The 19,523-nt window shown below is 39.4% G+C and overlaps 1 protein-coding gene across 1 annotated transcript; it reads left to right on the forward strand.

The window, feature by feature from the left end:
• The first annotated feature begins 1,164 nt into the window (after window positions 1-1,164).
• Window positions 1,165-18,875, forward strand: LOC137105031 (kinesin-1 heavy chain-like). The gene is made up of 26 exons (XM_067486986.1): window positions 1,165-1,591; window positions 5,566-5,653; window positions 5,767-5,840; window positions 5,926-6,030; window positions 6,134-6,182; window positions 6,277-6,332; window positions 6,760-6,847; window positions 7,560-7,684; window positions 8,079-8,183; window positions 8,403-8,548; window positions 8,754-8,902; window positions 9,128-9,327; window positions 10,349-10,417; window positions 10,719-10,925; window positions 11,024-11,167; window positions 12,004-12,192; window positions 12,399-12,516; window positions 13,158-13,213; window positions 13,337-13,446; window positions 13,528-13,629; window positions 13,714-13,774; window positions 14,595-14,666; window positions 15,657-15,761; window positions 15,844-16,057; window positions 17,301-17,406; window positions 17,523-18,875. The coding sequence occupies exons 1-26, from the start codon at window positions 1,466-1,468 to the stop codon at window positions 17,527-17,529; spliced, it is 2,871 nt and encodes a 956-aa protein (XP_067343087.1). The 5' UTR covers window positions 1,165-1,465; the 3' UTR covers window positions 17,530-18,875.
• The last annotated feature ends 648 nt before the right edge of the window (window positions 18,876-19,523 follow it).

The raw sequence follows: 19,523 nt of genomic DNA on the forward strand, positions 1-19,523 counted from the left end.
GAAGCAAAAGTTTGCACCCGTTAGTTTTGAAAGGTTACCGGTCCATAATTGCAGTTTTATTTATTTATTTATTTATTATGGCAGGTTTACACTTAAGGGCAACATGATGGTGGAGTGGCTACAGCTTCACACAGTCCAAAGACATGCTGTTAGGTTCATTTGGGACCCTAAATTGTAAGTGTTAATGCTTGTCTGTCTGTGTATCTCTCTGTGTTGGACCTGAGATAGACTGGCCATCTGTCCAGGGTGTATTCCGCCTCTCACCCTAGGGTTACCCATCCATTACAGGTAATGGATAGATTTAAATGTCAGTCGATGTAAAATTCTCCCTGGAGCTAAGAACAATGCTAATGTAGCTAAAACAAATGTTGTTTTATCATTATAAGTAAGAAAAATGAACAAAGATTGTATAACAAAAGATAAAGAATAATAATTATTTTGGTGAACAGTTTGCTTCCCTGAATAAATTAATAAAAAAGTAACTTTACGTGTTCTAGATGTCTTGACCCCAATAATAATACAACTTCACCAGACCTTTAATACTTTTTATATAACCTTCCTTTTAACATCACCTGACTGTCTTAGCCGACAGTCACTGTGTGATTAAATACGTGTAACTATTTATACGTCCCAACAAAATTTGTGTTTCTTTGAAATGCATGTTGCCAGCCAGTAGCACTAAGACACCATAAGAATTTTTTGTTTCCTGCCTATTCTTGGTTTTCTTAGCAAGGAGAGAACAGCCATTATGATGTTTAATCCAACACTGTTTTTTTATATTCTAATACAATAACACCACATATAAAGCCCACAGCAAGCTGTCTTTTTTTGTTGCTGTTTCAGTGTGGAGCCACCACATACAAACACAATCTTGGTCAGTTTAAAATCCTATTTTCTAACCAAAAATGTGACAGAACACTTAAAGTGTGTGCATGTTTTTGTGGACATAAAAACATGGGATGTCTGGTGTCACTATTTCAACTACACAAGCTTGTAAACTGTAGCTCATCTTAACTTCTGACCACACAAGCAAAACACACATTGAAACAATAAACTATCACATTTTCTCAGATCCCATGTGACTTTTCTGTTTGGGCTTTTTATTTTCCTAAGTCCCGCCCTGCTTTGATTTTTTTTACATCTGTGTTGCTGGGTTGTATTAATCTTGCAACTATTCTTTTCTTCTTGTAGATTTATTCTACTTCATCTTTCATTTCGTAAAATCAACGTTATTAAAGGATAAATTCAAACGTATTATTTAAAGCTTTCATTTTGACCACAGCATCAGGTGAATCAAAGGTACTTTTAGTGTAAATGATCACTAATTTAGTCGGTGTAGATTCTCCTGAAGCCTGTGGAAACACGGACCGTGGAGCCGCTGTGATTAGGGCGCGGCCTGCCTGTGGCTCCCTGCTGCTGTGAACCCGCTGTGTGCCCGCTCCTCCATCCATCCACCGCGGCGGAGATGGCGGACCCTGCGGAGTGTACTATCAAGGTGGTGTGTCGTTTCAGGCCGCTGAACAGCGCGGAGGTGGCCCGGGGAGACAAATACATCCCGAAGTTTCAGGGGAACGACTGCGTGCAGATCGCGGTGAGTGTGTGACACTTGTCCCGAACTGTGACCATCAGTGATCCGCACTATTATCAGAGGATTAAGTGAACGTGAAAGATACTCTTCATTATAAAGTTATGTGGTGGTAGACACAGGTCCGCATTTTGCAAGAGATACTTCAAATTAACTAACATATTTATAAAATAATAGGAAGACAATATATTCACCCGAACAACCACTCATATGTTGCACAGTAACTAATATTAGTGTTTTCCAGTTCACAATTGGTTTCAAGAGCTTAAAACTTGTATCTCCTCTGATGTGATGTCACGGTTATTAGCGCTGAACAGAAAATAATAGACGTCTTTTTCTTTCCATTTTTAAACGAGAAATTCCCAAATATTTATAGGTCTGTATTATAATATGCACTAAGTTATAGCATATAAAAGGCTTTATTGGTAAAAGCATAAAAAACTAGGTTAGAATAAAGCTTTCATATAGTAATAAAATAACAACTCCAACAATATGCCTAAGGCAGAAAAGAGTGACAGGCACAGACTTCATGCAGCAGGCAACAAAGACATAGTTACAGGTGCCATAAAGTTACACACTCAAATCAATCTAGAGTTCATTGGGTTCTTTGGGTTTCCAGCGTGGATCAACCTCTCTCTCAAAGTAGGATGTGATTGGGAACATCAGTAGCATTTGCTCATGTAAAAATGCATCTGTTTAGTCTTTTTGGAGCTTAGGACAAGCTTTGAATGAAACAGGGGGGACTGCAGATGCAACAATAAGCATCATGATACAAAATATACTTAGCAGAAACTATTGCTATTCTCTGATTGATCAGTAGGGAGAGGCCTGCTTAAAAAACTGAATCCTTTGTAACTCTGCAATGCTAAAGTGATGATAGAGGCTGGTTCACTCGAGGCTTCCAGGACACCCCTCCACATTAAGATAAGTGCTGCGGCAAAGTTTTTATTAGAACAACATGTGGCAAAATGTTGCAACTCTAAAACAACAATGTGCCAAAAGGATCCATACATGTTTTCCCTACAGTTTTGCAGTCCTCACTGTGGACAAGCCACTTCTTGTTGTAATTTAACATATAATGTTATGTTAAATAGCTGGATTCTGTTGAAAAAACAAAATTCCATTCTGTATATTTTTTGGTGAATTCCATCCAGATGTCATGGACATAACTCAGGTGTCATCACATAACCTTGTCATGATCTGGCACTTCCTGTCTTGGACTTTTATTTTGTACCCCCTTTCGCCACTTCCTGTTCTCAGTTCGTTTCAGGACCATTACCATTCATCAGCAGTCACAATAGTTTTTACCTATTCCCCTGCCTTTTGAACCCAGCTCTCCTCTTGGTTCCCTGTCAGATCATCGTCTTTGTTTCACCTTTGTTATCCGTGCAACACCCTGTCTTCGAGTTTCCCCGTCTCAAGGTTTTTGGACTACTAACTCTAGTTCATGTGGTTTCCTGTTATCTGTATCTTGGTTTGAGGTTTGGTTTGCTTGTATGCGTTGTCTTAGTCATGTTTTCTGTGCTCGTATTCTGTTTTTGAGAATTCTTTGTTTCTTTGTTCATGATGCGATTGAGTTCCGTAGTTTCTTTAGCCCTTGTTCATGTTTAGGTCTTAGTTTTGCCTGTGTTAATATTGAGCTTCATGTTTCTGTTTCACAGTCCCTAGTAATGGTTGTCTTCTGGTTTCTAGTGTCTACAACTCAGTTTTGGTTTAGTCCATGTTTACTTTCCCTTCTGGTTCTTCAGCGTGTCCACTCAACCCTTGTTTAGTCCTGTAATGTATGCAGGTGTGGGCCTATGGCAAAGTTAATGTCTTGTCTTTAATTTAATTGTCTCCTTCCAAAATGGTGCCAGATTAGTCCTCCGTGTGGAGTCAATTTGTGTCAGTAGTTCTTATTTTCTTTCTTTATAATTATTAATAAAACTTATCTTCTCAAACCCCTCTCGCCTTCTTGCATCTAGGAATCAGGTATTTTTTTCCCTGCTTGACTCATTGTGAGATGGGGACATTTTGCATGAGCTCAACTCCAATCATCAGCATTGCCTAAAACTTTCTCAGCTTGAAGCCTGTAATCTATTTATTACAATTACAGAGCAGTTAAAATTAATGTATCACCCAAAATATCAGGGCTGTTTCTAGTAAAACCCTACAGACTCATATTTCGACTCTGTACCAAGGAGAATAACTTAACAACTCAGAGACAAGCTGTTCATCTCACTAATAGTTTATCTCACTAACCTCATTTTGCTGCGAAGCATTTGCTCTTATTTTGGTGAATACTTGGATTTGGATTCATCTAAAACCAAACTGTACTGAGCAGCCAATAGAGCACTAAACCAATATGATTACTCATTTCCTAAAGATAAGCCTAAGAATCTCGTGCATTGTCTCCTGTATCTGCTAACACAAAGTATAATATTACTGCACAATGGGACAATTGTCTCCTTCAGTTCCAGACATGAGAAATAAAAAATCAGATGGATGGCAAATGGCCATATAAATCTGTTCTTCTGAAGTCCAGGCTGCACATAGACACTATTAATAATAAGTGGTGTATCATATCGCATCATATCACACACAGACAGCATGAGAAATCACAACATATGTCATATGCTTATCTTCCACATCACATTCATATTGCATGTATCATGTTGTATATTGTTTTGTATGTATTCATATGTGGACTAAAAGCATTTTGAGCTTTTCCACTTACATTAAGTGGCAGCTGAGATAGAGCAAAACAAAGTTGTGTAATTTCTTAAAACACATAACAATAAAAATGTGCCTTTATACAGCTGGTATTAAAAATATTGCCCCAATATATTAATTGTCTCAAGTGGTATGATGACGATTTTGTCGGCAAGTCCTCTACCCAGTGGAGTATTTAGCTACAACTTTTTTCCGTTTGTTTTAAGTGTTTATGTGATGACGTGTATATGGAGCTTTCCACATTTCAGTACATTAAACTAAATGAATGGATGATTAAACTGGGCATGATTTATAAACCCTGTGCTCAGGTTAGCCAGGTTTTTCAAATTAAGAATTACAGAATATTTGAATATGTTTTATAGGTCTGTATCTGGCATCACATTTTAAGGTTGTCTGTTCATTCCATGTTTGTGAAGGCTTTAAGAGGATTTCTTCAAATGTGGCACAAGTTGAACTGACCACAATCATAGCGTGGACAGACATCTGGTTGTTGGAGGTACATAAGCACGAGGTTAGTCAGTCACACAGTAATGCCAGCGCAGTGACGTTACATATGACCTGTCATCACAAGTCTATCACAATAAATAAAGCTGTGAATCCGATTTGAATGTTTCCTCTGGTCTTTCAGAATGCTTATGGCCTTTGGTTTTAAAATTAAAATACATGAGTCGTGATATGTTATTGTACAACTGTCACTGATAACACTTAGCAGGAGTTGCTCAGTTTATGTAAACATAGAGAAGTGTTACATCATCAGCTTTTGGCTTGTCCCTTCAGGGGTCACCACAGCGGATCATGTTCCGCACGATGATTTGTTATGAGCTTTTTTCGCCGGATGCCCTTCCTACTGCAACCCCCCCATTTTGTTTTTATCCGGGCTCGGGACCGACACCAAGGTGGCCCTTGGTGGCTGGGCAAGGCCACACCTGGTGGGGTGGGGTTCAAACCTGCAGCCTTCTGCATCCCAACCCAATGCTCTACCACTCAGCCACCAATCCTCCAAGCCCCCAACATAAACATAAACTGCTGTATATGCTGTTATAGTATTGTCATGATGTTGTGTAACATGCAACAAATGACTTTTTTTTTACTTTACAGGCACAAACACCGTTTGAACCACTTCCCAGTCTTAGAGAATAATAACTCCACTGTACAATTTAACACAAACTGAGTATGTCGCCTGCCTTTGCTAACACGCTTTGCTGCCTTTGTAGCTTTGTGTGAATATGGACATTTTTAATGGCATGTTTGCCTCCTCTTCTTCACAGGGTAAACCATACTACTTTGACTGTGTGTTCCAGTCCAACACAACTCAGGTGCAGTTCTACAATGCTGTTGCTCAGAAGATTGTCAGAGGTGAGATGTACAGCTGAGCACAGCTGTAGTCCCTGTAGCAGTGCACTAAAAACCTGGAAATACAAACCCAAACCTCGAGATTCAAAATGTTATGTCTTTGTTGATGCACACAGATGTGCTGGAGGGATACAATGGGACAATATTTGCTTATGGTCAGACATCATCAGGCAAAACACACACAATGGAGGTAATACAGTATAAAGTTGTTGTATTTTGCCCTGAAAAAAACGATGCGACTGTAGTTGTATTTAAAAAATTCTTATTTCATGAAGGGGAAACTCCATGACGAAGACACGATGGGAATCATTCCCAGAATTGTTCAAGACATCTTCAACTACATTTATTCCATGGATGAGAACCTGGAGTTTCATATCAAAGTATGTTTTCCCCTCCTATTGCGTATTTCTAATGTTTTTCTATGACAGCAAGCACACGTCACAATGTTAAACTCTTATAGTCATGACGTTTTTTGTTCCACAGGTTTCATATTTTGAAATCTACCTGGATAAAATCAGGGACCTGTTGGATGGTTTGGGTCTTTTCCTTGTTATTATTTGGACACTGATACAAATTAGCATATAGAATTCAGACATACTTGTCCTTCTTTCTCTCTTCCTCCACAGTATCAAAGATTAACCTTTCTGTACATGAGGATAAAAACCGGGTGCCATATGTCAAGGTGAGAAATGTGGAGATTTGATTTAATGACCAGCTGCTTTATTTTTAGGTGCCGTGTTGGTTCTGTTCCACAGTCTCACAGTCACAAGTTTACCCCAGCCACTTAAAAATTACATAAGCAAATACAGATCAGAACAATGACACAACTGTGTGTCTGTGTGTGCGTTACCACATTAAAATATGCAGTTAACCCTGTCTGTGTTACAGAATATCCTCAAAATAGACTATTGTAATAATTGTATTGTATAAAGAGATGGAATAATGAAGGGAACATTTAAAACACACAAAAAAGTAAAGTGAGAGTTTTAATAAATCAACCTGGTACAGTATGTCATGGTCTCCTCTGCTGATAAGTGTCTCTCTGTGATGCTGCCCCACTGTGTGGCTGGTGAACACAGCATTTCCTTGTGATGTGCATGTATCCCCAGGGGTGTACTGAGCGTTTTGTTTGCAGTCCTGAGGAGGTCATGGACGCCATAGACGAAGGCAAAAACAACAGACACGTGGCTGTCACAAGTGAGTTCGCACACTAAGCGCCTTTAGTGCTGCTGCTTCTTGTGGGTTCAACCTCACTGAGTCTCCTGACTCCTGAGCAGAGCCTCTCATCAGCCAAGGAGATGCCAGCACATATATAACCAATGACGAAAGACAAATGAAAGTAGGGATGTTCATATTGTAATGACAATAATTCTGTGATGACACTGTGTGATCACAATAATAATTTTGAATTGTGGGCACTTGGATTAAATTCTAGTTGGACTGAGCTCAGTAATCAGGGGCAGTTGTGAAGGGTGGGTAACTGGGTAACTTGTGAATTTAACACTAGTGAATAATAATAAATCCTAATATTGAACTTTATTTTATATTATTAATCTGATGCTAAGCATCAAGTACAGAAGTAAATGTACTTTGTTACATTCCACTACTGAAATCACTTGATTTTTGTTTAGTTTTTTCACTGTTGAAATGAAATTACAACTTGACATGTCTTCTAGTGCATCACTTTTCTTTAGAAGATTAATTCACATTTTATAATTTATAGTAATAATAATAATTTACTACATTTTACAATTAACACAGTGGCTAATCGCGTTTCTCTCTTTGTCTCTTTGTGTCTTCGTCTCTCTTGGTGAATGTCGATTTGTGTGTCTGTGTGTGTGTCTGTGTGTGTGTGTGTGTGTGCGTGTGTGCATGCGTGCGTGTGTGTATATACACTTGTGTATCTCAGACATGAACGAGCACAGTTCCAGAAGTCACAGCATCTTCCTCATTAACATCAAGCAGGAAAACACTCAGACTGAACAGAAACTTATCAGCAAACTCTACCTCGTGGATTTGGCCGGCAGTGAAAAAGTACAAGTCTCTCTCTCTCATTCACACTCCCAGTTTATTCTCTAGATAAGAGTGCGTCTTTAATCTTTTACTTTAATGCCCTTAGGTACACAGTGTGTTTGCTTGTACTTACTGGATTTGTGTAATGAAACTTTAATGACACACTCCTCCTTTCAGCAGGGGACACTGCAGTAATCTGTCAATACAGCGGATGTTAATGATCCAGGACAGAACTATAGAAGTATCCCATAGTTACTGAATGATTTTTTTACACCTCCTCATCATCTTTGTTTTTGTGTTCTTTGGCTGAGAGTCGCGAGCACATTTGGATCAGCTGCATTAGTTGTACAGAGTTTGAGATGATGGACTGCTTCCAGTGTCATGATGAGAACACTCCTGTGTTTTGCATTTAAAGGTGGGTAAAACTGGAGCAGAAGGCACAGTGCTGGATGAAGCCAAGATGATCAATAAGTCCCTCTCTTCACTGGGAAATGTCATCTCAGCTCTGGCAGAAGGCTCGGTGAGAGAGGTTTTTCTGTCCGGGGGGTGTTTGTGTGTTAAAGAGATTGGTCCAGTGCTCCCAGCATCACTGTCAGTATAATTATCCTGTTTATACTAAATTGTGTTATGAGCTTTTCACAAAGAATAATTGAAATTATTCAAGGTGACAAAGACATCGCCACAGTAAAAAAGCTATGAGAGTCCTGAGGATTCTAATATGTGTTCTCTTCTCCGTCAGACTTATGTACCGTACAGAGACAGTAAGATGACCAGGATCCTGCAGGACTCACTGGGAGGGAACTGTCGGACTACCATGATCATCTGCTGCTCACCCTCCTCTTTTAATGATGCAGAGACCAGGTCGACACTTCTGTTTGGACAAAGGTACACACACACACACACACACACACACACATACATATACTCTCCACCAGTTTGTAAAGAAATCATGGTCCCAGTAAACTAATGTTAGGACAGGTAATATTTGTTTTTAGTCATGTTGCAACTCTTGCAGTGAAACCAACCTACATGTGTCTGGGCTGTTAATATTTAAAGTAAAAGTCTGTTTCTTACCTCTCTGCTTCATAAGGGCAAAGACCATCAAGAACACTGTGAGTCTGAATGTGGAGCTGACCGCAGAGCAGTGGAAAAAAAAGTGGGAGAAAGAGAAGGAGAAGAACAAGACACTGAGAAACACTGTCACCTGGCTGGAGAATGAGTTGACCCGCTGGAGGAAGGGTAAGGACTTGGTCATTTAATGGGTGTTTTGCAAAATACTAGCTGTTTTAAGTGTTACACCTTTTAGATATAGCACAAAAAGAATTTTGTTTTTACCAATGGCTAAATCCTGTGTCCATGTGTCACAGTGTGGACATTTAAAGTGTAAAAAATTGAATAACAGATGATCATAACTTCATTACAGGGTAAGTCACTGATCTTCTCTCTTTTATGCTGGTCGTGCAGGAGAGACTGTGCCAGCGGAAGAACAGTTTGACAAAGAGAAGGCCAAAGCAGAGGTCCAGGCCCTGGACAGTACACTCAACAATGATAAAACAACAACTACCCCTGTATTCAGCAGCCTGTCTGGAGTCAAACTCACAGACGCTGAGAAAGAGAAGTATGAGGCAGAAATGACCAAACTCTATAAGGAGCTGGATGACAAGGTGAGGAAGGACCCACAGTTCAGAGAGAGTGTTCAAACCTCTTTTTGCACATACAGGTATATGCATAACAAGCTGCGTTGTAGCTGTGTTATGAATAAACGCATCTATGGTTTAGACAAAGTGAGAGTTCATATCTGTATTGGTTTGGTCAGAACAGTCACAGGTGGCAGTAAACAATGACAAGTCCACCAGAGAATGTGGAAGTGAGTCTTGCTGAACTGTATAACACATCATTGCATGCTGGGAATATGTTATTATGATTATGTGTCAGTGTAGACTGACACATAATCATATCATGTCATAATCCCAGTGAAGTGGTACACTGTCATATTACTACATACTTTAATATAAATACCAGTTAATGCAGGTCAAACTCCCCTGGCTTTATTATTGATCATTGATCATGCTGATTTGTGACATGATCCCAAATCAGCGTGATCCAACAACATCTTATCAAGAGAGATACACTGCTCCACAGGAATGTGCAAACACTAATGCACAAGCCTGTTCCCAAAAAGTTGAGATGCTTTATACATTTTAAAAATAATATTTGGTTGTAAATAGCGCAAAGACAATACATATTAATAGTGACAAATATTCTTTTTTTTAATACATTTGCTCATTTTAAATTGGATGGGACAGGGGCAACAACAGACTGGAAAAGTTGTGTAATGCTAAAAAAAGACCCTCACACAACCATCAAACTAACAAGGTTAACTGGGGGCAAAGGTCAACACCCTGTGAGTAACCGAATGGGCAAACAATTCAACAGCCTAAGAAAAACACCTTCAAATGCAAGTTAAAATTGTCTCAACAAAGAAAAAGTCACACATAAATGAAAGATCCCAGAATCACACCTGTGATGCTTGTGCGTGGTCATTCTTACTTGTAGTAATTACTTTGGCCAGCAGATGGAGTATGATGCACACTGTTGTTTTAGTGCTTTTTGTCTCAGTGGAAAGCAATAAGTGATGTATTTCTTTTCTCCACACTCCTTCCTCCCATCCTCCCCTTTCTCCAGGATGATGAGATCAACCAGCAGTCTCAGTTGATGGAGAAGCTGAAGCAACAGATGTTGGATCAAGAAGAGGTGACACTACACCACTTTTCCCATTCCATCACTTCTCCCCTTACCCTTCTAACTCCCCCACTGTGCTCCAGTCTTCCTGCTGTTCCTGTTAGCATAAAGCCAGTCTGACAGGTGATAGAAGAGCATCAGTAGCTCAGCAGGAGAGGTCAGGACCCTCCCAGGCTATTTAGACATGAGGTGTTCTAATTAAACAGAAATGTATTTAGATCCATGCAGACGAGTCATTCAGACATCTCAACATTTTTACCTTTAATTTAAACATGCTAGACTGAATTTCATTTTCAAATCTGCTGACCTATAGCTCTTAGCCTCCTCGGGCCGTGACCATGACACCCTGCAGACAGAGCTGAACCGGCTCCTAGCAGAGAATGAAGCCTCCAAGGAAGAGGTGAAGGAGGTGCTGCAGGCTCTGGAGGAGCTGGCTGTCAACTATGACCAGAAGAGTCAGGAAGTCGAGGACAAAACAAAGGAGTTTGAGGCCCTCAGCGAGGAGCTGAATGAGAAATCGGTACTGTTTAGCTGATCTGAACCCACTGGAAGTGCTGACACACATTAAACTTGGTGAGTTTGTGAAATGTGTGCATATATGTTTTCATCCCCCCCCAGAGCTCCTTGGCCTCCATTGACTCTGAACTGCAGAAGCTAAAGGAGATGACAAACCACCAGAAGAAGAGGGTCACTGAGATGATGTCATCCTTACTTAAAGACCTGACGGAGATAGGCATCGCCTTGGGAAGCAGCGACATTAAGGTTAGCAGTGAAAATCAGGCTGTGAACAGCTTTACAGGTTACAGAAAAGGATCAGGAGCTGAATAAAGCGTGGAAGAGAAAGCCACTATTTCCAGAAACTAGAGTTTTGTCTTCTAATAGCTTTCTTTGTTCAACTAGCATCCAAAATCCTCCAAAATATTCAGGATGGTATTACACAAATTAAGGAAAAAGCAGGTCTGCGGAAACAAACCAGATCATGCAAAGCATTCTGCTGTAAAAATGACTGTCATCAGCTGTCAGAACAATCCCCAATCAATTCTCTGTCAGTTGGTTAATGATTCGTTTAGTCAGCTCTGTGGTGAATTGATTATTTATTTTGATTATTTTAGTGAGGGTTAGGTTAATCCTACAGCAAACTCATCAGCTGGAGAATATGATGAACCTCTGTTTAAAATACAGAGATTTTAGATTCCAGTATATTTCCACCTGCATGGCTTTTAAGAGAGAGTTAGTCTATTCTACACTTCACGTGTCACTTGAAACGACAGGTCAATGATCTCTGGCAGTCTCTGAAATGTCGAGAGTGAAAATCTAATCAGTGCTAAATTAGAGCTGCACTTCCATCTATTAGAATAACAGTCCTTTGATTATCTATCAATCATTAAACATTAATTGATGTTATTAAAGAGTTATTTTAATATCCATATCGTAAAAAATTGCAGTACTTTGATGCATTTTCCTTTGCCTTTTCTGTTAAAGCTGTTTGGTTTTCTGTTTGTTTTGCTATTATTATTTGTAAGTGACTACTAGTTAAGACACATTTATGGCAGAACTGGATAAAATGAAACGTGACTTTTCTTTTTCTGCTCCATCAGCAACAAGAGAGCAGTGGTGTCATTGATGAAGAATTCACCGTGGCACGCCTCTACATCAGTAAGCTGAAGTCTGAAGTGAAGACGATGGTGAAGCGCAGCAAACAGCTGGAGAGCACCCAGTCCGAGAGCATCCAGAAGATGGAGGAGACAGAGAGGGAGCTGACTGAATGCCAGCTCCGTATCTCTCAGGTAACGCTGCTGCCTCTGCCATCACAGAGACTGTCACCATAGTGACAAATGTGCTGGTTCATTAAAATGGGAGATGAGGTGATTATCAATGAAACTGTGTATTTTCTTGCTTTTAAAGGAACCATCACAGAGTTGTGTAAGTTTTAATCAAACGTCATCGTTGATGATTATTTTCACATCTTTCTCTTTTACCTGGTGGTGTCCAGCATGAAGCTAAAATCAAGTCCCTGACAGACTGCCTCCAGAATGCGGAGCAGAAGAAAAGACAGCTGGAGGAAAATGTGGACTGTCTCAATGAGGAAATAGTCAGGATCAAAGCTCAAGGTGAGCAAAATTCAATATGTTGCTATGGTCTGTAACTAAGTACTGAACAAACTAGAGATACTTTCTTCATACTTCAATTTTGTTCTGCTTTACATCTCTAATTTACTGAATTTAGGTACATTTTGCATCACAATATTTAAAATCTCCAGTTTCTCCTTATAAATAGTTGTAGCACAGCCTAGACAAGACCATAGCTACTCAAGATTTGGTGAAAGTTGACTGATCCAGTAAGTGCAGTATGTTAGATCCTGTTGCGTTTATGATCTTATTTACTGTTCGTGTTTTTAGGTCTGTTTAAAAGAAATTTGGTCACAGATGGATCTGGCAATAAATTCTTGGTGAATTATGAAAACACTTTGAGGCAGATTCGTCTAGAAAAAAGAAAACAACTATTTTAACAGTAGCCTGATGATTGATCATCTGTCTAACAAAATCCCCCCAAAAATTCAGTCAGGATCATTGGATCAATTACAACAAAAGGCAGAATTTTGTACAGTCTTTAGTTTATGATGCATAATGAATTAATTAAAAGAACTGATTACTTCATCTATTGCTTCTAATAAATAAGAAAATTACCCAGAACGTCCCGAATGCTACTGATACCTGTTCAGTGTCATGTTTGAAATTGTGTTTTCTTCCAGAGAAAGTGAACGCCATGGAGAAAGAGAATGAGATTCAGTCTGCCAATGAGGTCAAGGTATCAAAGCAGTTATTTCAGTTTTCGACACACCTCGAAACAAAGAAAAACATCTCACTGTAAAAGCGTGGTTCTAATCTCCAAGGTGAATTTATGATTGGATGCATGCCTGTGTTTCTGCAGGAAGCTGTGGAGAAGCAGATCCAGTCTCACAGAGAGACTCATCAGAGGCAGATCAGCAGCCTGAGAGACGAGCTGGACAACAAGGAGAAAGTCATCACAGAGCTGCAGGAGTAAGACATGAGCAAATGATCAAAACTGTTTTTTCTCTCTCTAACAATGCAGTCCTGATAGTGTCGCTAACATCTGTGCAGTCTGAACCAGAAGATCATGTTGGAACAGGAGAGACTTAAAGTGGAGCACGAGAAGCTTAAAGCTGCTGAGCAGGAGAAGAGCCGTCAGCTGCAAGAGCTCACGTAAGGCCTCTACGTGTAGTCTTCACTCACTTCAGGTGTATCATTTTGTATAAAATCAAGCCACATCTACTTTACTTTTTGCAGGGTGCTCCAGGATCGACGGGAGCAAGCTGGACAGGACCTGAAGGGACTAGAAGAGACTGTGGTCAGTTATTGGCATTATTCAATTAAAAAGCAAATTCAACCAAAACCCAAAAGAAATCAGATTTTATTTGCTATTTTCATAATTAAGTTCATTGTGTTTTAATTTTTCAGATTTAAAAGTGCCATTTCCAAAAAATACAGCTGCAACAATATTTGACCCAAAACCAGTTCAAACACTGAAAAATAAGAAGTACTGAACACATAATGTTAATTTCCAGTACACCAAGTCTATACTACAAAGATTAGTACATTTTGTACACAGTTAGTATGTATATGTGTAAGTAGTTAGGTCTCCAACAATTATAGACAATTCAACACCTGATTATTATAAATCCAACACCAGTAACCCTAAGGAGTTATTCTAGAATCATAGAGTAATTATTACCAGACACAATAATTGTTACATTTCTAAATCTAAATTAATAGGTGATGTAGTATTTTATGTGAAAATCTGGAAAGCTTTACTCACCCCCTCTAGAAGTAATATCCTGCCATCTGATGGATAAATTATGACTAGAGATTTATGACAGTTAGTTCTATTTGTGAAGCTCTGAGGCCCATAAGCCCATGATAAAAAACAGTTTCAGCTAAAGCAACTTACAAGTGAGCACAGACAGACCGAGAACCAACGTTAGAGACTACTGCAATGGCCAGGAATTGAACCTGGGTCAACTTAGAAAAAGCAGCAATGCTTTGCCACTATACAACCATCACTATAAATAATGGCCTTTCATCACTGCTGTGTTAGATTAAATCTTAAAACCTGGACTAAATACTTGGTTTTCTCTGAGCTGTTGTTTCTTTCCCTTTCCTTCCCACAGGCTCGGGAGCTGCAGACACTCCACAACCTGAGGAGGCTTTTTGTCCAAGACTTGGCCACTAGAATGAAAAAGGTAAACTGTTCTCCCAGTACAAGCATGTCCTTTTTTCTGGAGGTTACCATGGCACATAATCACTACAGTCCTTCTCCTGTGACCCGAATCACTGTGTGATTTCACCATCTCTCTTAGTGGATATCATGTGAGCTGCGGTCGCCCCAAACACAGCATTTACCTGGAATAAGACAAACAGCCCCACATTTTGCTGATGCACAGACTGCACTCTGTTTAATTTGCACCATGATAAAATTTTAATGAATCCAGGGAGCACAACAGAAACTGTTTACTATATGCTGGCCATCTGATTCTTCAAAGGTAGCAGTTGTAAATTAGGGACCCAGGCTTTGAGCGTGGCACTCATCTTCCACCCTCAGGGAGAGACTTAATGAGATAAATGTAGGCAAGCCAGGCTTTCGTGGAACACACAGAACATGCTGTGGAGCAGACACATCCTAAATCTGCTCCTTATTATCTCATTTGACATACATACGTTGGATTCAGGATGTTACTTTCTCTTTAGATGCTGTGTCGGATGTTCTTATACATACAGACGACATTCGTCGAGCCTATAAAATTGATAATTTATTACAGACCAGTGCACATACAAATTTAAAGATATTTTAAATACATTTTAATTAATACTTAATATCCAGACAGTGCAGACAGCATCATTTTAACACTACAGTTCTTTAGCCATGTTTCAACTTAGGACTCAATTAAAACACAAATGATGAGTTTCTAATTTTTAAGATACTTTAGTATCTTTATTATCTGTCGATTTATTTCATCTTTTTCTTCTCTGTGTGTAAAATTGATAATGTAAGCAGATTTGTGAGTTGCTGCATGGGAACAGTCAGTTTGACCTAATTTTCTCTTTCTTTCGTAACCCTGTTATAAGACAAGCTTGGATCGGGGACTAGAAAAGGCTGGTCAAGGATTCAGTGAAGGTTGATTTAATGATGCTATGTATTTCATGGCCATTTATCAGCTGTTGTGCTTTGGCAGAATGGTCACATGGACTCAGACGACACAGAAGGCAGTACAGCCCAGAAACAGAAGATCAGCTTCCTGGAGAACAACCTCCAGCAGCTAACCAAAGTTCACAAGCAGGTATGTGCCAACACGCAGTGCTTTAATTTGTGTCTTCACTGTCTCCTCTCACTTTCTCCTTTGCCTGCTTGGCTTTACGTAGCTGGTGCGGGACAATGCGGAACTTCGCGGCGAGATACCTAAACTGGAAAAGCGCCTGCGGGCCACAGCTGAGCGGGTTAAAGCTCTGGAGGCTGCTCTGAAGGAAGCCAAAGAAAATGCAGCCAGGGAACGGAATCGCTATCAGGAGGAGGTGGAGCGCATTAAAGATGCTGTCAAGCCCAAAAACATGGGCAGGAGAGCTTCAGCACAGATAGGTTAGTGGACACTTATCCTGGGTGTGAATGAAACCGAAAGAATATTCTGAACTCAGAAAACAAGTGTCAAATCTAAAATAAAACCTGATCTTCATTGAAAACTTGGAGATATTGAAAAATGTGTTTATCTGTCGGGCTGCCTCTGTCTAAATTATGAAATTGCATGTGGGGTTGACTTTAATGTTTTCTACATCATTTGTTGACTCTGTACACAAACCGAAATGCAAAAACAACATTTTGAAACTGAAACAATTTCTTTGTGAAAACATGACAGGGACATTGAATGCCCAGAGATAATGGATACATAAATGTTACCAAAACTCCCACATTAACCACAACATGTTTTGCAGTGGTAAAGAACTACTTAGATTATCATACATAAAAAGTATAGGCACCACAGTGAAGAAATACTTGTTTACAAGTGAAAGTCCTACATTGACATGGGACCTAAGTAAAAGTACAAAGTATCTAAATGTAAGCTACTCTTTATGCACATTTCACATGAAAATGTTAATATTGGATTAGTGTGACAGTAACAGCAAAGATAGGCCCCAACACTCCTATGATCCTTATAAGGATAATCAGTATGGATAAATGATTCATTTAGTATTTTATTAATGGAGCTGATTTCAATGATCCTATATGCTGTTGTAGTGACACTTACTGTATGTTTTGATTCTAATAATTACATATGATGTAAATAAATGTTGCTGGGTAGCATCTGATTTTCATACTAGGATCTACAGTAATCAAATCACATTATGGTACTGTACTTTGTTGTAATCCGATTCTAAAAGAAAATAAATAAATGTAGTAAAGTCAAAGCATGAAGCTGCAGAAAATGGAAGTACTCAAGTATGTAGAAATGCCTCAAAATTGTACTTGAGGCATTCTTAAAATCTGCTTATTTACTTGATACCACTGTTATTTTATTTGTTACTGTCACTGTTTGTGCACAGATTAAATAAATAGAACATGTAATACAGTGAACTTTGGAGGAGCTGTTAGCAGTGCAGTCTGTGAGCTCTGGTTCTATGATGTTCAGTGCAAATTGGCAAAACTAGGTTAAATATTTCCCCAATGTTCCTCCAAGTTCTAGCTCCAATCCCATTGCACATCTGTGAGAATGGTATCATGTTTTATCTAACTCAGAGAAGGAAACACTTGTCTTGATTTGAACTTCCGGAAGTGAAAATCCTCATTCCTGTATGTGATCCATGTCACCTCTCTGTGTCCAACCTAGCCAAGCCCATCAGACCAGGCCAGCTGCCAGGTGCCTCTCCTATAAACCCCAACATCAACAGGTCCAACCTCATCCAGAACAATCATAATGGAGGAGGCAATGACAGGCAAAAGAAAACTGCATCCTGTTCTATAATGATCCCTATTTTATTTTAACTGCATTCTTTACACCATTCTTTATTTTTCTTACATCTAGCCCTTTGTCTTTTGTTTTCTTCTACAGTTGCTGAGGTAACCATTACCAAACATGAAGCTGAACCCAAGGATCAGCGTGCTGAACATTCTTCTGGAATCACTGCACCACTCTTTAAACATCAGTGCATCTACTGTATATAGTGTATAGAAATGTGGCCTCTTCTGTGCAGTGACCTCTTCAGCTGCATTGCAGCACCTGTCACTGCATACCATCCAGCATGCTAGAGGTTTCTCAGTGACACATTTCTGACAACTAATGTGCTTAAACACATCTGCTAAGATAAACAAGAAAGACAACCCACCTGTAATTACATGCATTCTTTGCCTGTCATGTGCGTCCCCTGACCTTTTCAGTATGTGCAACTATTTCAGAACGTGACTAACCCCTCAGCTCCTTCATGATTTGACTCCAAAACACCACTCTTGTCTTGCATGAAAAGCACTGGGAGTAGGTAGACACATGCTATTTATACCTGATGGCTGCAGGCATGAGTTAGAGTTCACTTTTGTTTCCTCTGTTTGGTAAAACCTCTATTATGTTGTGTTATATACTCAGACTGAAATGGAAATGCTTGAATTTGCAGCAGTAAATAGGATGATACTTGGCCTATAACCTATTTCTCAGCTCTCTTGTCACAGCTTTGCTTACACCGCTAACTTATGCTAATCAAGTGCCCGCTGTTATTGTGCAGAAAAGTTAGACAGAAACTAAATGCATTATACATGACTGTTGCTTCTGAAATACTCAGCCACAAGCATGTTATGCTCTACTAATGCAACAGTTTTTGGTGGCTTAATGTTGAGAAGTCAATGAAACACCTGGACTTATGTAGATTATCCATGTTACAGCATCTACAAGAGCAGACCTACAATACTGTGCTTCAAATCCACCAGTGTTTTCTGTAGCTTTATGATTTTTTTTTTTTATTCTAAACTCAATCAAATAAAACCTGAACATTTATTGTGGGGTATTTTTCTAACATAGTATAATCACTGTGCTTTTTAATATTCTTAACTTGTCTGAAGGGGTTAACAGTCTTAAATTAGGTTATTTTTGGGAAAGGAAAGTGATTCCTCGTGAATTCTCGAGAAAAGAATGAGTCAACTCTATAGCACCCACAAGATCAATGCTTAAATGTAAGGAAACATTATATACTATGCAAAGATGCTTTTATATGTACAGCAATACTTCGAGAGAAATAGGTTAATATACATTTTTGTGTAGCGTTCATTGTTCCGAAATAAAGAAGCCTCTCATCAGCCGATATGATTTCAGTAGAGCCACAGCGTGAATGTTCTTCCATGGAAGACTTGCTGTGTTCCCGAATCACCCGAGCGCTAAATCATTCATGATGCAGCTTGGATGGTGAAACTCCCTGCTGTGATTGATACAGACCAGAGAACCTATTGTTCTATATGTTTACCCTGCAGAAATAAATCCGAAAATAAAAATCTTTTCAATTAATGAGATCTGATGGCACCAAAGGCATTGTTCTTACGTAGACATTTTATGGTCCTAATTAAAAGTTCAATTGAAACTGATCCAGGACCGTTAAGTCAAATAGGTGTCTCTGGGTGTAGAAGGACCGAGGCGTGAGCCGGTGGGGGCGGGGGATGAGCCCGGTTGCTGGGCTCTGGATGCCGTCTATCAGCAGTAACAGACGGTTATCAGCTGTGGGGCGGGAGCGAGAGACAAGCGTGCACAACTGCAACAAGCTGAACGGAAGTGCGCTGGCTAAACTTCAGCTTCCCTTCAAAATAAAAGCAAAGAGCCTAAACATGTTAGTAGTTTGTACACAATTTTGTGTGTCACGGTTTTCAGTAGAGAGAGTTACTGTAGATTGTAGTATTCTTATCACTTATAATGTATTTACACGGTTCAGAGGTGCAATCAACAATCTTTAAGTTAGACAGATTATCACAGCTTCACCAACCACTTACAGTCATCAGGGTGGTATCCTAAGGTTGTTTCTGGCTTCTTTATAAATTGTATAATCATGTGACAAGTTTATCCCCACGGGTACCATTC

The sequence above is a fragment of the Channa argus genome, chromosome 19 (genome assembly GCF_033026475.1).
Source record: "Channa argus isolate prfri chromosome 19, Channa argus male v1.0, whole genome shotgun sequence".
Taxonomy (NCBI): Eukaryota; Metazoa; Chordata; class Actinopteri; order Anabantiformes; family Channidae; genus Channa; species Channa argus.